The sequence below is a fragment of the Bufo gargarizans genome, chromosome 2 (assembly GCF_014858855.1).
Source record: "Bufo gargarizans isolate SCDJY-AF-19 chromosome 2, ASM1485885v1, whole genome shotgun sequence".
NCBI lineage: Eukaryota > Metazoa > Chordata > Amphibia > Anura > Bufonidae > Bufo > Bufo gargarizans.
The window spans coordinates 592,575,811-592,591,438 of NC_058081.1; the positions used below are offsets into that span (position 1 = coordinate 592,575,811).

Genomic DNA, 15,628 nt, shown 5'->3' on the forward strand with positions numbered 1-15,628 from the left:
TTAACAGAGTACCTGTTTTCCATCTGTCTTGTTCTTTTGATTGTGAGTCTTGTCATTTCTTCAAAAAATCGATTCTTATGATATGTAAATGAAGCTGTAAGGAGCCCAGAGGGGCGTTATTCTTTCTCCACGGTGCCCAGGAACGCCCCTCTGAAGTGCCGTGCCCGGCTAAGTTTGAAAACTAATAACGCCTCCAAGTTCATCTAAATCGCCTCCCAGAGGCGCGGCTAAGTGCTCAACACCCCCCCCTCCTCAGTGCCGCGCTCTGTGGCAAACACCCCGATCCTCCTCTCGCCGGCATCCCAAATCCCGCGCAGGCGCAGTGCCGTCAGTCATCTTATCATAGCGCAGGCAATCGCCGGCACTGCGCCTGCGCGGGATTTGGGATGCCAGCGAGAGGAGGATCGGATTTGGGAGGCGATTTAGATGAACTTGGAGGCGTTATTACTTTTCAAATTTAGCCGGGCACGGCACTTCAGAGGGGCGTTCCTGGGCACAGTGGAGAAAGAATAACGCCCCTCTGGGCTCCTTACAGCGTCATTTACATATCATAAGAATCGATTTGAAGAAATGACAAGACTCACAATCCAAAGAACAAGACAGATGGAAAAAAGGTACTCATGGATCCATGTTTAATAAAGTACCTTTTTTCCATCTGTGTTCTTCTTTTCCATGTCAGTCTTGTCCTTTCTTCTAAAAATCGATTCTTGGGATATGCAAATGACGCTGTAAGGACTGGAGCCCAGAGGGGCGTTTTTCTTTCTCCACGGTGCCCAGGAACGGTGCCCCTCTGAAGTGCCGTGCCCGCCTAAATATGAAAACTACTAACGCCTCCATGTTTAGCTGAATCGCCTCCCAGAGGCGCGGCTAAGTCCTCAACACCCGCCCCCCTCCTCAGCGCCGCGCTCTGCAAACACCCGATCCTCCTCTCGTCGGCGTCCCAAATCCCGTGCCGGCGGTTGCCTGCGCCTGCACTCTGATAATACGGCTGAGGGCAACAGCTTCAACATCGTCACTGGGCTCGGCGGGGCCTTATCTGCGCTACGGGCCCCCCAGTGCCGCGGGCCCCATAGCAGTGGCGTGGTCTGCCTCTATGGGCGGTACGCCACTGGCTCCAATCATGCGCAGAGCCCCTTTAAGAACATAAGCATGTGACTGTAGCCATTAAAGTGGCACTCTGGTTCGAGAAAAAAAATAATACAAAAATCCCATTAGCTAGGAATGAACAGAAAACTCTATAGTCACCTCCCTTTCATCTTTTCAGCTGCAGATCTACAGATTCTCAGGCTCCTATTCTGTCATCCAAGATGGCCGCACCACTTTTCAACTACCTGATACAGGCTGTACATTTGGTAGCCCAAGACACTCCCTGCTTGTCCGGCCCTGCTCTTGGATTGGCCAGCATTATTCACATGAGCAGTGCTGGCCAATCCAAGGACATCAGGAAGTGTCTTGGACTACCACATGCACAGCATGCATCATGTAGTCTGAGAAGCCGTGCGGCCATCTTGGATGACAGAAATGGAGCCTGAGAACTTGTGGATCATCAGGAGAGGGTCACCAGGTAAGTGTTCTCTGAACTGGTTCCATCACCATGACTTCAGGAATAAAATATCTCGTCTGCCTCACACAAGTGTATTACTGTGTCAGACATGTTCTCCCAGAGCTCTGCCTTCTGTCAGTGTGTGACAGACTTGGAACAGACTGACTTCCAGCGAGTCTCCTGGATAGGTGACACGTGAGGAGGAGAGCTTCCAGGCCAATATACACAGCCATGTACCTTGCCAGCCTGAACCTCAGACTGCATCTCCTTAAGGGCTGCCAGCTGTTCCTGAAGAGCTCGAATCTCCTCTTTCTTCCTCCGTTCTGCTTCTTCTGCTGCCGCCTTCTTCTGTGCCTGAAAACGGGAAGAAAAGAAATCCAAATAGATGGATGTATATCAGAATGCCCCTATGCTGCTCATTTCAGCAGACCAGCTTATCCACCGATTTCTGCCATCTGGTAAAGCAATGAACCCCATGCCCGATGTTCCTATGGGAGATAAGCGGTGCCAGAGGGGTCTCTCTCCTTCATCACATAAACATGCTTTTCCAGCCATTCTGTATATGGATCGCTGTCTGCTGCTAGTCTATACATCCAACTGTGATCATTGCTAACTCAAGGTTTTGTCTTAAAGGGTTTCTGTCACCAGATTTAACCCTATAAATCTAGCTGACATTAGCAATGTGCTAATGTCAGCTAAACCTAACTAGCCTATTCCTACTTTTATCTCTGCCCCCGTTAAGCCAGAAATCGAACTTTTATAATATGCTAATTAGCCTCTAGGAGCGGGGGGGGGGGGGGGGTTGTTCCTCCTCCTAGAGGCTCCGTTCTCCCACCTTTGTCGCCTCCCTCCAAGTCCTGATTGACAGGGCCAGGCAGAGCTCGCATCTGTCTGCCAGCCCTGTGCTGTGGTGAAATCTCGCACCGTTCAGTATTTAGCGCAGGCGCGGTGAGGAAGCTGGCAGCCTGCGAACGTCTTCCCCCTCACCGCACCTGCGCCGAATGCTGAACGGCGCAAGATTTCACCAGAGCACAGGGCTGGCAGACAGATGCGAGCGCTGCCTGGTGCATCTAGTAGCAGGAACAACCCCCCCCCCCCCCGCCCCGCTCGTAGAGGCTAATTAGCATATTATAAAAGTTAGATTTCTGGCGTAACGGGGGCAGAGATAAAAGTAGGAATAGGCTAGTTAGGTTTAGCTGACATTAGCACATCGCTGGGGTTAAATCTGGTGACAGAATCCCTTTAAAGAGGTTTTCCCACAAATCACACTCACCATTCAGCCTCTTGCACTGTGCCTGCGCTAGTTTCCAGGGTGCCGTTTTACTATGGAGGACGCTGAATAACATGTATCATCACACGCACCTCCATCTTATGGACATGAGCACTTGAACAGGAAAACTTGAACTTTTATCATTTTAGCACAAGGCCGCAACATAACAAAATGTGAAAAAAGTCAAAGGGTCTGAAGACTTTCCAAATGCATTGTGGGTGTATATGTATATATATATATATATATATATATATATATATATATATATATATATATATACAGACGTGGACAAAATTGTTGGTACCCTTTGGTCAATGAAAGAAAAAGTCACAATGGTCACAGAAATAACTTTAATCTGACAAAAGTAATAATAAATTAAAATTCTATAAATGTTAACCAATGAAAGTCAGACATTGTTTTTCAACCATGCTTCAACAGAATTATGTAAAAAAATAAACTCATGAAACAGGCATGGACAAAAATGATGGTACCCCTAGAAAACACAGAACATAATGTGACCAAAGGGACATGTTAATTCAAGGTGTGTCCACTAATTAGCATCACAGGTGTCTACAACCTTGTAATCAGCCATTGGGCCTATATATATGGCTCCAGGTAATCACTGTGTTGTTTGGTGATATGGTGTGTACCACACTCGACATGGACCAGAGGAAGCAAAGGAAAGAGCTGTCTCAAGAGATCAGAAAGAAAATTATAGACAAGCATGTTAAAGGTAAAGGCTATAAGACCATCTCCAAGCAACTAGATGTTCCTGTGAGTACAGTTGCACATATTATTCATAAGTTTAAGATCCATGGGACTGTAGCCAACCTCCCTGGACGTGGCCGCAGGAGGAAAATTGATGACAAATCTAAGAGACGGATAATCCGAATGGTAACAAAAGAGCCTAGAAAGACTTCTAAAGAGATTCAAGGTGAACTTCATGCTCAAGGAACATCAGTGTCAGATCGCACCATCCGTCGTTGTTTGAGCCAAAGTGGACTACATGGGAGACGACCAAGGAGGACACCATTGTTGAAAACGAATCATAAAAAAGCAAGACTGGAATATGCCAAACTACATGTTGACAAGCCACAAAGCTTCTGGGAGAATGTCCTGTGGACAGATGAGACAAAAATCGAAGTTTTTGCCAAGGCACATCAGCTGTATGTTCACAGACGAAAAAATGAAGCATATCAAGAAAAGAACACTGTCCCTACTGTGAAACATGGAGGAGGCTCTGTTATGTTCTGGGGCTGCTTTGCTGCGTCTGGCACAGGGTGTCTTGAATCTGTGCAGGGTACAATGAAATCTCAAGACTATCAAGGAATTCTAGAGAGAAATGTACTAGCCAGTGTCAGAAAGCTTGGTCTCAGTCGCAGGTCATGGGTCTTGCAACAGGACAATGACCCAAAACACACCGCTAAAAACACCCAAGAATGGCTAAGAGGAAAAAATTGGACTATTCTAAAGTGGCCTTCTATGAGCCCTGACCTCAATCCTATTGAGCATCTTTGGAAGGAGCTGAAACATGCAGTCTGGAAAAGGCACCCTTCAAACCGGACACAACTGGAGCAGTTTGCTCATGAGGAGTGGGCCAAAATACCTGCTGAGAGGTGCAGATGTCTCATTGACAGTTACAGGAAGCGTTTGATTGCAGTGATTGCCTCAAAAGGTTGCGCAACAAAATATTAAGTTAGGGGTACCATCATTTTTGTCCATGCCTGTTTCATGAGTTTATTTTTTTACATAATTCTGTTGAAGCATGGTTGAAAAACAATGTCTGACTTTCATTGGTTAACATTTATAGAATTTTAATTTATTATTACTTTTGTCAGATTAAAGTTATTTCTGTGACCATTGTGACTTTTTCTTTCATTGACCAAAGGGTACCAACAATTTTGTCCACGTCTGTATAAAGCATAATGAAAAAAATCCATCCTGAGCCACTTCCGTCTCTGTGCTACCACTCCTCTCCTCTACCACTGCAGCCAAGATGTAATGTCTTGGTTGCAAAGATAATGTGCCCAGATACCACATATGATCACTGTAGCCAATCACTGAGGCCAGTGATTGGCTGCAGCAGTCACATGTGGTATATGGGCAAGTCACCGCTACAGTCTTGGCAAAAAAAGGCTAACAGGGAGGACGGAGGGCTGCAATGGAACAGGACAGTAAGGGGAGCATTCACACAACTGTAGTGTTTTACGGTCCGCAAAAACATCTATACCGACCCGTGTGCGTTCCACAATTTATGGACAGCACATGGCCGTCACGGTGATAGAAATGCCTATTCTTGTCCGCAATTTCGCACAAGAATAGGACATCCTGTATCTTTTTTGAGGGGCTGCGGAACGGAACTAAGGATGCGGACAGCACACTGGCTTACATAAGTATTTCCAAACCACTTTGGTGATCTAAAGATACAGATATCATATTTCAGCACCAAAACACTGGCCAATTTACCCCATGGTAACATGCTAAAAGTGTTGATCATCGGCTGAGCATTCAAAAAGTATTGAAATGTGAAATATGAGTAAAAGGAAGAAAGTTGAAAGCCTCCCACATAAACCCGGACTCGTACCTTAAGTTCAGATTCTGTGGGTTTGCCATCAATTTTGGAAAATCCATCAAACAGGGTTTTATACAGAATGTTTTTGCGTATGGTGGCGTCATCAGTTGGCATGTGCTCGAGAACCTGCGCGTGATTCTGCTGGTACAAGTAGAGTATAATCCGCACTGCTCTGTCACGCACTTCTGCAGTTGTGTAATCCAGTGCCCCTAAAGCAAACTAAGAGGGAAAAACACATTACAGGCATCAGAGCAGTAAGAAGGGTCTGATTGCCGCTGATTGTTCAGAAATGTTTGGTGCTAAATTGTTAGCATATAACTGGTTGTAAAATGAGGGAGATACCATCTGCCAGCACCCCGGGGAGCAGCAGATCGCTGTGCTGTTATTGGACAGCTGTGATCACAGTGAAGTTCCCGGAGACTAGCCAAAGTGGTCTCTGAACATGTGATCGCTGTGGCAGGCGATCCACTGTACAGAAAAGCCAGAAGGGCTGTGCTCAGCTAGAACCCTTGATGTTAGAGCGACCCCTGCTGGTTGTAAAGTTAACTGTGATTCTGCTGTCTTGTGAATTAAGAAAGGGCTTGTCTCACTTTAGCAAGTGGCCTTTATCATGTAGAGAAAGTTAATACAAGGCGCTTACTAATCCAGCAGTGGTGGCCGCGTTTGCACACTATAGGAAAAAGCACCGGCCTCTGTGCGCTCCCACGGTCCCGGCCACCGGAGAGATCAGCAGTTTTTCTATAGTGTACAAGCACGGCACCACTGCTGGATTGCAGGGTGGTCATAAACGTGGGAACCAGAAGTGTATAATGTGATGGAAAAATGAATCCAGCCAGCAAAGGAGGCAATATGGGCAATCACAATACATTAGTAAGTGCCTTGTATTAACTTTCTCTACATGATAAATGCTATTTGCTCAAGTGAGACAACTTCTTTAAGCTCTTGCTGACCTGACTGTGGCAGGAAGAGGTCAATTCACTTTTTTTCCCATAACAAAAAAAAAAAAAAAAGTTATATTTATTAGTTTTACCAAACAGCACACTATGAGCATACACAGACACACATTTTCCCACCTTTTTCTTTCATAAAAAATTTAAATGTATTTATTAGTTTTAGCAATAGTATGGCGGGCTTTGTGTGTAACTTATGCAAACATACACATACTTTATTTCCTTTTTCTTTCACAAATAAATTGAAAAAATATAGGTATTAGGTATTTTTTACATTTGTTGTTTTTTGGACAATATCCCTATTAGTAGCACGCTCTATGCTTTGACAGAGCATCGGTAGACGCTAGGTCAGAAAGCACATGCGCTGTAAACACTGGCTGCACAGACATTTCCATCTGCAGTGTGGGCACCGTGATTCGAGCGCGCGTGCGCATGGGAACTAGATGTTCTGAATCCACACAAGGGAGCTGCCCTTTCCCCCTATGAACACGGTGCAGAGGCCTTTACCCGCTTATGGAGTCTTCTGGAGGATGAAAGCTCCAACTATGTATGAATTATTGATCTCAATTAGTTGCACTTGTGCACCATATGGTATAATGAGGCCCCAATTATCGCTGTAATCACTATAGATGTATTTATTATGATTTCACTCCTATGTATTTTACCAATGGTCATTTTGACGTCTTTATAAGGCGTTATACAATTAGTCAACATACACTGGAGTATGAATTTTTATAGAAAATCATGTTTGGTTTATCTAATCGATTTAATCACTGAATAATCATGTTCACATTGTTGTGAGTATGTACACTCTGCTGAGCACTTCAGTCACCGCTTGACAAAGGCTCTATTAAAATGATCTGAAATAAAGAGATCTCCAGAGTGCTGCCTCTATTTACCATTTAATTATTAGTTTTAGCTATACTTAGTAGAATCCATTTTCACAGTACAAACATATGTTATGGGTTTACAAATTTAGTCTTTAAATCTTTTGTACCAGAAAAAATAAAATTGATGAGGGTTTATGCATGTATTTTGTGGTCCACAAAAAAATACGGATGACGTCCGTGTGCATTCCGTATTTTGCAGAACGGAACAGCTGGCCCCTAATGGAACAGTATATCCTTGTCCGTGATGAGGACAATAATAGGACATCTTCTATTTTTTTGCAGAATGCACACGGAGTAACTTCAGTTTTTTTTTTTTGCTGACCTATTGATATGAATAGTTCCGTGTGCGGTCCGCAAAAATAAAATAAAAAATGGAATGGACACAAAAAGAAAATACGTTTGTGTGCATGAGCCTTAAGAAAGGAAAAAAAAAAATGTCTTTCTGTACTTACCGTAAAATCCTTTTCTCGTTGGATGCATTGGGGGACACAGCACCATGGGTATATGCCCAGCTGCCACTAGGAGGCTGACACTAGAAAGGACAAGTGTTGGCTCCACCCACATGGGCTATACCCTCTGCACAGACACTAAACTAACCAGTTGGTACTAAAGCAGTAGGAGCACCAAAATCCAGAGCGAAAAGTGAAGCTGACATGTCCTAAACCAGAAAGAGGCCCAATATCGAAGAGTTCCAGGAAACCCGGTAAATCCGAACGAAGGAAAAAAAAAAAAGGGTGGGACCTGTGTCCCCCAATGCATCCAACGAGAAAGGATTTTACTGTAAGTACAAAAATAAATTTTTCTCGTGAATGGCATTGGGGGGGGGGGGGGGGGAGGGGCGGGACACAGCACCATGGGACGTCACAAAGCAGTCCACAATTGTGGGAAGAAACAGCCATGCGAAAAAACCTAATGTACCGCCGCTTGCAGAACCTGGCGACGCAAACTGGCATCAGCAGAGGCCAAGGAATGGATGTGGTAAACTTGGAGAAGGTGTGAATTGAGGCCCAGGTGGCGGCCTTGCAGATCTGGGAGGCCAGATGCCGGACCGCCCAGGATGCCCCGACCACCCTAGTGGAGTGAGCGGTCAACCGGAAAGGGGGATCACGACCCGTTGCCACATAGGCTTCCTTGACAGTCGCCCAACTCCAACGGGAAATGGTGGCTTTAGAGGCTTGTAAACCCTTACGTGAGCCCTCAGCGACGACAAAGAGAGAGTCAGAACGACGGAAGGACTCCTGTAACTGGAGATACAGCCGGGGGCCCGAACCACATCCAAACGGTGGGGAGAACACTCTTTAGGATGAGAGGGGTTGGGACAGAATGAAGACAGTACAATCTCCTCATTAATGTGGAAGGAGTAAACCACCTTGGGAAGAAAAAAGGGAACTGGGCGCAGGACAACCTTGTACTGGTAAAAAACCAAAAAGGGAGACTGGCAAGAGAGCGCCACTAGCTCAGAGACTCTGCAAATGGAGGTAATCGCGAGTTGAAAGGCAACCTTAAAAGAGACGTAAGAAAGGGAGATCTCCTTCAAGTGCTCGAAGGGAGAGGACTGAAGGACATCTAAGAGCAGATTCAAATCCCATGGTTCCACTGGAGAATGGAAGGGAGGGACGCGATGAGCCACCCCCTAAAGGAAGTTTTTCACTTGGGAACGAGAAGAGAAGCCAAAGGCCTTTGGAAAAGAACAGACAAGGCCGAGACCTGACCTTTGAGGGAGGCCAGGAGGAGACCTTTCTCAAGGTCTGTCTGAAGAAAGGCAAGAATCTGAGATCCACGAGTGCTGACAAGATGGAGGCCCAGAAGCAGAAGGCAGGGTCCTGCGGAAGAAAATAAAATAAAAAAAGAGAACATAAAAAAGAAGCAAGACCTGCAATAAAAACAGAGCAGGTCAGGTCTGCCTCCTACGGACACTAGACTAAAACTGGTTAGTTTAGTGTCTGTGCAGACAGTATAGCCCATCTGGGTGGAGCCAACACTTTTCCTTTCTAGTGTCAGCCTCCTAGTGGCAGCTGGGCATATACCCATGGTGCTGTGTCCCCCAATTCCATTCACGAGAAATAATGTTTTCTGTGTCAAATGTGTCCATAGCCTTTAAAGGCCTGTGTGTATTGCTCTGTACCGCCTGGCATCACTGTTATGCTCTCTAAGGGTATCATGTAGCACTGTCAAGCAGGCTGATTGCAGCAGTTGTATTCCAGTGGAACGCACAGTTGAGCTGTTAAAGTGCTATGCTAGCACTGATATGCTGCCTCCCCCCACCTGCTAATCACTGATTGACAGCTTTCTCCCTATGCAGAGAAAAAGACACAGCTTCAGCGTGCTTGACAATACTGTATGCTGTCCTAGGAGAGGGTGGCATAGCAGTGATGACAGTGTGGAATCTTAACCACGATGATTAGCAATGAGATTTCTCCCCAAAAAAAAATCACAATGCAATCAGGCTCATTACCCCAGGTAGCAGTGTAGTTACACATGTCTATAAATGTCCTGTTACTGACCAAAAAAAAAATCCTTTCCTAAAGTGTCTGCACCAATATTCCGCACAACTCCCTCACAATATAACAGCTGGTTGGTATAACCTCCTGGCGTGTGCCAACTCTGGCATTCCTGTTGTTAGAGTGTGACGCCATTCAGGGCAGCAATAAGAATGTCAGACAGCAGGCAGACCAAAAACACAAGCTACTCCCTCTAAACCAGGCATGCTCAACCTGCGGCCCTCCAGCTGTTGCAAAACTACAACTCCCAGCATGCCCGAACAGCCTACAGCTATCAGCCTACAGCAGGGCACTCTAGATGTCACGGTTAATGGGGGCACTGTGGAGGTCACGGTTAATGGGGGCACTGTGGAGGTCACGGTTAATGGGGGCACTGTGGAGGTCACGGTTAATGGGGGCACTGTGGAGGTCACGGTTAATGGGGGCACTGTGGAGGTCACGGTTAATGGGGGCACTGTGGAGGTCACGGTTAATGGGGGCACTGTGGAGGTCACGGTTAATGGGGGCACTGTGGAGGTCACGGTTAATGGGGGCACTGTGGAGGTCACGGTTAATGGGGGCACTGTGGAGGTCACGGTTAATGGGGGCACTGTGGAGGTCACGGTTAATGGGGGCACTGTGGAGGTCACGGTTAATGGGGGCACTGTGGAGGTCGCGGTTAATGGGGGCACTGTGGAGGTCACCGTTATGGGGGCACTGTGGAGGTCACTGTTATGGGGCACTGTGGAGGTCACGGTTAATGGGGGCACTGTGGAGGTCGCGGTTAATGGGGGCACTGTGGAGGTCGCGGTTAATGGGGGCACTGTGGAGGTCACAGTTAATGGGGGCACTGTGGAGGTCACGGTTAATGGGGGCACTGTGGAGGTCACGGTTAATGGGGGCACTGTGGAGGTCACGGTTAATGGGGGCACTGTGGTTGTATCTGCTATGGGCGCTCAGTATGAGTGATAGGGCTCAGGCACACAAGTGTATCTGTTTTGCGGTTTGCAGTTGCGGAACCACTAAATAAGGTTACTGTCCGTGTGAGATTCACATTTTTTTGCAGTCCCATTGAGTTATGTGGGTTTTCGATCTGCATTTTGAGGACATGTTCTATCTGTCACAGAACTGACACACGGATGTGGAAAGCACAGGGACGTTATCAGTGTACTTTCCATATCCATATGTCAGTTCCCAAAAATATAGAATATGTCCTATCCTGGTCCTCAAATTCATAGAACTCAATGGGACTGCAAAAAATGTGGATTGCAGAATGGATACGGTCTTGTGCATAAGGGTTTAGATACACAGCTCAGCAGGCAGGATCATACAAGATGGGATTAGATACACACTTCAGCAGGCAGTATCGCACACAACAGGCTGTGTATCAGGCACACACCTGATAGTAGATTCCTGTCTGGGTGTATGCTGCAGGCATGGTCAGCCTGTGACTCATCACTGTGCAGTGCAGCCAGGCTTGTGTATCAATAAAGTTATGTATTCAACAAAACAAGAAGGGGAATAAGTAAACAGGTCTGCCAGGATAATGTGATGTCTTCCAGGTGGGAAGGAAAGCTCGGACATGAAAAACAGCTATTGGGGGCACAGGTATGGAAGGTTGAGGGGTGTTAGGAGCATAGAAAAAGAAGTTTGATTTTGGGACCGGACAACCTCTTTAAGTTGCTCAAGAAAAGAACGCACAAGGCCATGTGCACTGATCGGCAGGGATGCTGGGAGTTGGAGCCCCATGATCTGATATTGATTATCTAATCCAGTGTTTCTCAACCAGTGTGCCTACAGCTGTTGCAAAACTACAACTCCCAGCATGCCCGGACAGCCTTTGGTTGTGCGGGCATGCTGGGAGTTGTAGTTTTGCAACAGCTGGAGGCACACTGATCTATTCTGATGATTGGTCACCAATATTTAAATCTTGGAAAACCCTTTTCACTTCCTTGAGGTTCCAAGGTATCTAGGGCAATCCAGATAAACATTTACCTTCATGACGTTGTCAACGGTGAACCCAGAATTGTCTGTGCCCATTTCCTTCAACAGGTTTTCCACAAGCTCTACTTGGCTTAAGGCTAGTCTTGATGGTAGCGTTCCTTTCAATGGTTGAACCAGATTAACTGGAATTATCTGTAGGGGCTTTACTTCCTTGAACAGCGCCATCTCCTGCAAGAAATACATATGCATCATATTAATGGTAAGCATAATTAATAGCAAGTACGTTCAGAAACTTAAGAGGGTTTTTCATACACAGAGCCAAGCAAAACAGTAAAAGCTGCTGAAGTTCATTTTCCAGGACACAAGTCAGAACTTCCTGACTTTTGATACTATTACAGCAACCAGAAAAATATTCCTCCAGCAGTAATAGGACTAAATATGCAGCAGACCTCTGAGCATCCTCTCCGCAATTAGGTGCAGGAAACTTCTGGAGATTTCCTTCATGAATTCTACAGAAAAGGCTTCTTATCCTTATGGCTTAAAGTAAATTTGCAGCTGAGGGCTTAAACGTGGCCACAATACAACTTCATATTAACAGGGAAAGCCACCTTAATATGTCTGCCAGGAGATCCTCTCCCATCAGTCAATCATAAGACAAAATACATCAACATCAATGCACATTAAAGGACGAGGAGTGTAGATATATAGTAGTGAGTGTATTCAGAGATTAGTTGCAGTTATATAACCCTCCTGACTCACCCGGCCTGTCTGTACCATCTGTGTGTGCTGACTCTCCAGTGTATAAGATGGAGCTTCACACTGGTCTCTGACAGGTGAGAGGACAGGGCAGAGAGGGCTGATGGGCTCAAGCTGCATCATATACGAAAACATGGAGACCCTGCAGAGTGAGGGGACAGCAGTTCTGTCTCACTGGTCAGTCATGGCTGTCCTCAGAGAGCAGCGAGATAAGACGCTACCCCCTCTGTCTCTGCAAAGCCAGGCATGATGGGAAACTTCTAGGATTTATTAGAAAACCATATCTGAGGAAAATAAGGAATGAAGATGGCAGAAAACCCATAATTTGCACATCAAATAAAAAGGCATCCACAAGTCTATATCTTATTCTTTACTAATGGCCTATCCTGCACTATATAGGCAAATAAAAAAATCTCAGAGTGCTTCTTTAAAGGAGTTGTTCAGCTTAGAAGACCCGTATAGTAATAATTCTTAGCTAAGCCTCAGTGCTTGTCAGGAATGAAGAATGTTTTCAGAGAGGATTTACTCTGGAGGACATCAAACAATCCACTGATCTGAATGGACACTGTGTAATGCTTCATTTCCCCAGTGGTGGCGCAGCAGGGAAACTTGGCACCTACTGTCAGGTGTCCCTACAGATTTCTGGGGGTCCCAGCAGGGGGAGACATTGAGATCAGCTTACTTTTAATGCATTTTTTTGGTTCTGTGTGGCAGAGCTTTCAGCTGTCCCAATTTATGTTCCTGTGAAGGTCTCCTCGCAGTCTTAGCACTCTACGCCGTACAAAAGCAATTATGAAAAACACTTTGAAATAAAGATTCAACGTCTCTCAAAGACTTTTCTAGAATTTCTTCTGCGTCTATTCACTTCGGTGTGTCACGTCTGACCAGCACAAAAGTGCATCTGTAATGACTTTCAAGTGTACGATTACGAATCCCTTGTGCTCGGGCCAAAATCTGCCCATGAAATAATCATGTACCACCGGGGAGATGGGCGAGAGGGTTATGGCTTTCACAAGAAGGCTATTAACTCTGTAGACGCGTTGAGAGGAAACGTGTGTTTTATTTTCCAAGCAGAGAGTGCGCGGCGGTAAATAACGGCACAAGTCCCTAAAGGCAGGGAGTTAATACAGAGTGTTACTGTTTCCCTGGCTAAGCTGGAACATAGCAGAGCCGGGACGGCTGGGCCAGAACAAGGCATGTATTGTTCACACCACACTCCCGAGGGATTTGTCTTGATATTTACATTGAGGGTTTCATCAAGTATTATTGCTCTGCAGACATTATACGCACTGATCCGTCATCAATTATCAATTGCAGAGACATAAAAGAACACAGCATTTTGCTCTAAAAAACAAGTCTTGCCGTTTTCTATTCGGCTATTTTCACACGGATGAGCAGTGACATCTCATAATGCACATTTACAGTCCGGTCCATAAATATTGGGACGTTGACACAATTCTAACATTTTTGGCTCTATACACCACCACAATGGATTTTAAATGAAACTAACAAGTTGTGCTTTAACTGCAAACTGTCAGCTTTAATTTGAGGGTATTTACATCCAAATCAGGTGAACGGTGTAGGAATTACAACAGTTTGCATATGTGCCTCCCACTTGTTAAGGAACCAAAAGTAATGGGACAATTGGCTTCTCAGCTGTTCCATGGCCAGGTGTGTGTTATTCCCTCATTATCCCAATTACAATGAGCAGATAAAAGGTCCAGAGTTCATTTAAGTGTGCTATTTGCATTTGGAATCTGTTGCTGTCAACTCTCAAGATGAGATCCAAAGAGCTGTCACTATCAGTGAAGCAAGCCATCATTAGGCTGAAAAAACAAAACAAACCCATCAGAGAGATAGCAAAAACATTAGGCGTGGCCAAAACAACTGTTTGGAACATTATTAAAAAGAAGGAACGCACCGGTGAGCTCAGCAACACCAAAAGACCCGGAAGACCACGGAAAACAACTGTGGTGGATGACCACAGAATTCTTTCCCTGGTGAAGAAAACACCCTTCACAACAGTTGGCCAGATCAAGAACACTCTCCAGGAGGTAGGTGTATGTGTGTCAAAGTCAACAATCAAGAGAAGACTTCACCAGAGTGAATACAGAGGGTTCACCACAAGATGTAAACCATTGGTGAGCCTCAAAAACAGGAAGGCCAGATTAGAGTTTGCCAAACGACATCTAAAAAAGCCTTCACAGTTCTGGAACAACATCCTATGGACAGATGAGACCAAGATCAACTTGTACCAGAGTGATGGGAAGAGAAGAGTATGGAGAAGGAAAGGAACTGCTCATGATCCTAAGCATACCACCTCATCAGTGAAGCATGGTGGTGGTAGTGTCATGGCGTGGGCATGTATGGCTGCCAATGGAACTGGTTCTCTTGTATTTATTGATGATGTGACTGCTGACAAAAGCAGCAGGATGAATTCTGAAGTGTTTCGGGCAATATTATCTGCTCATATTCAGCCAAATGCTTCAGAACTCATTGGACGGCGCTTCACAGTGCAGATGGACAATGATCCAAAGCATACTGCAAAAGCAACCAAAGAGTTTTTTAAGGGAAAGAAGTGGAATGTTATGCAATGGCCAAGTCAATCACCTGAATCCGATTGAGCATGCATTTCACTTGCTGAAGCCAAAACTGAAGGGAAAATGCCCCAAGAACAAGCAGGAACTGAAGACAGTTGCAGTAGAGGCCTGGCAGAGCATCACCAGGGATGAAACCCAGCGTCTGGTGATGTCTATGCGTTCCAGACTTCAGGCTGTAATTGACTGCAAAGGATTTGCAACCAAGTATTAAAAAGTGAAAGTTTGATTTATAATTATTATTTTGTCCCATTACTTTTGGTCCCTTAACAAGTGGGAGGCACATATGCAAACTGTTGTAATTCCTACACCGTTCACCTGATTTGGATGTAAATACCCTCAAATTAAAGCTGACAGTCTGCAGTTAAAGCACATCTAGTTTGTTTCATTTCAAATCCATTGTGGTGGTGTATAGAGCCAAAAATGATAGAATTGTGTCGATGTCCCAATATTTATGGACCTGACTGTATATGCCATTCAGGATCTCTGGCAAGCTGGGCGACACCCACAGATGTGAGCAGTGGGTGTCAGTCACCATGCTACGTTAGGGCCTGTTCACACTGCATTTGCATAGTACGTCGCAGGTACACATCTGGATGATATCCTTATGTAAACCTGTGTATAGA

At 45.4% G+C, this 15,628-nt stretch overlaps 1 protein-coding gene across 3 annotated transcripts in view; it reads right to left on the bottom strand.

Annotated features, from left to right (window-relative positions):
• Nucleotides 1–15,628, bottom strand: part of CEP104 (centrosomal protein 104) — a 123,370-nt gene that overhangs the window by 38,853 nt on the left and 68,889 nt on the right. For all 3 annotated transcript variants that reach the window (XR_006387716.1, XM_044278261.1, XM_044278262.1), the window contains exons 13-15: nt 11,701–11,877; nt 5,398–5,604; nt 1,781–1,897 (exon numbers count right to left, since the gene is read on the bottom strand). Coding sequence is in view for 2 of the 3 variants with exons in the window: in XM_044278261.1 (XP_044134196.1) it covers nt 1,781–1,897; nt 5,398–5,604; nt 11,701–11,877 (501 nt within the window). In the remaining variant the exon portion in view is untranslated. The remainder of the gene's footprint in view (nt 1–1,780; nt 1,898–5,397; nt 5,605–11,700; nt 11,878–15,628) is intronic.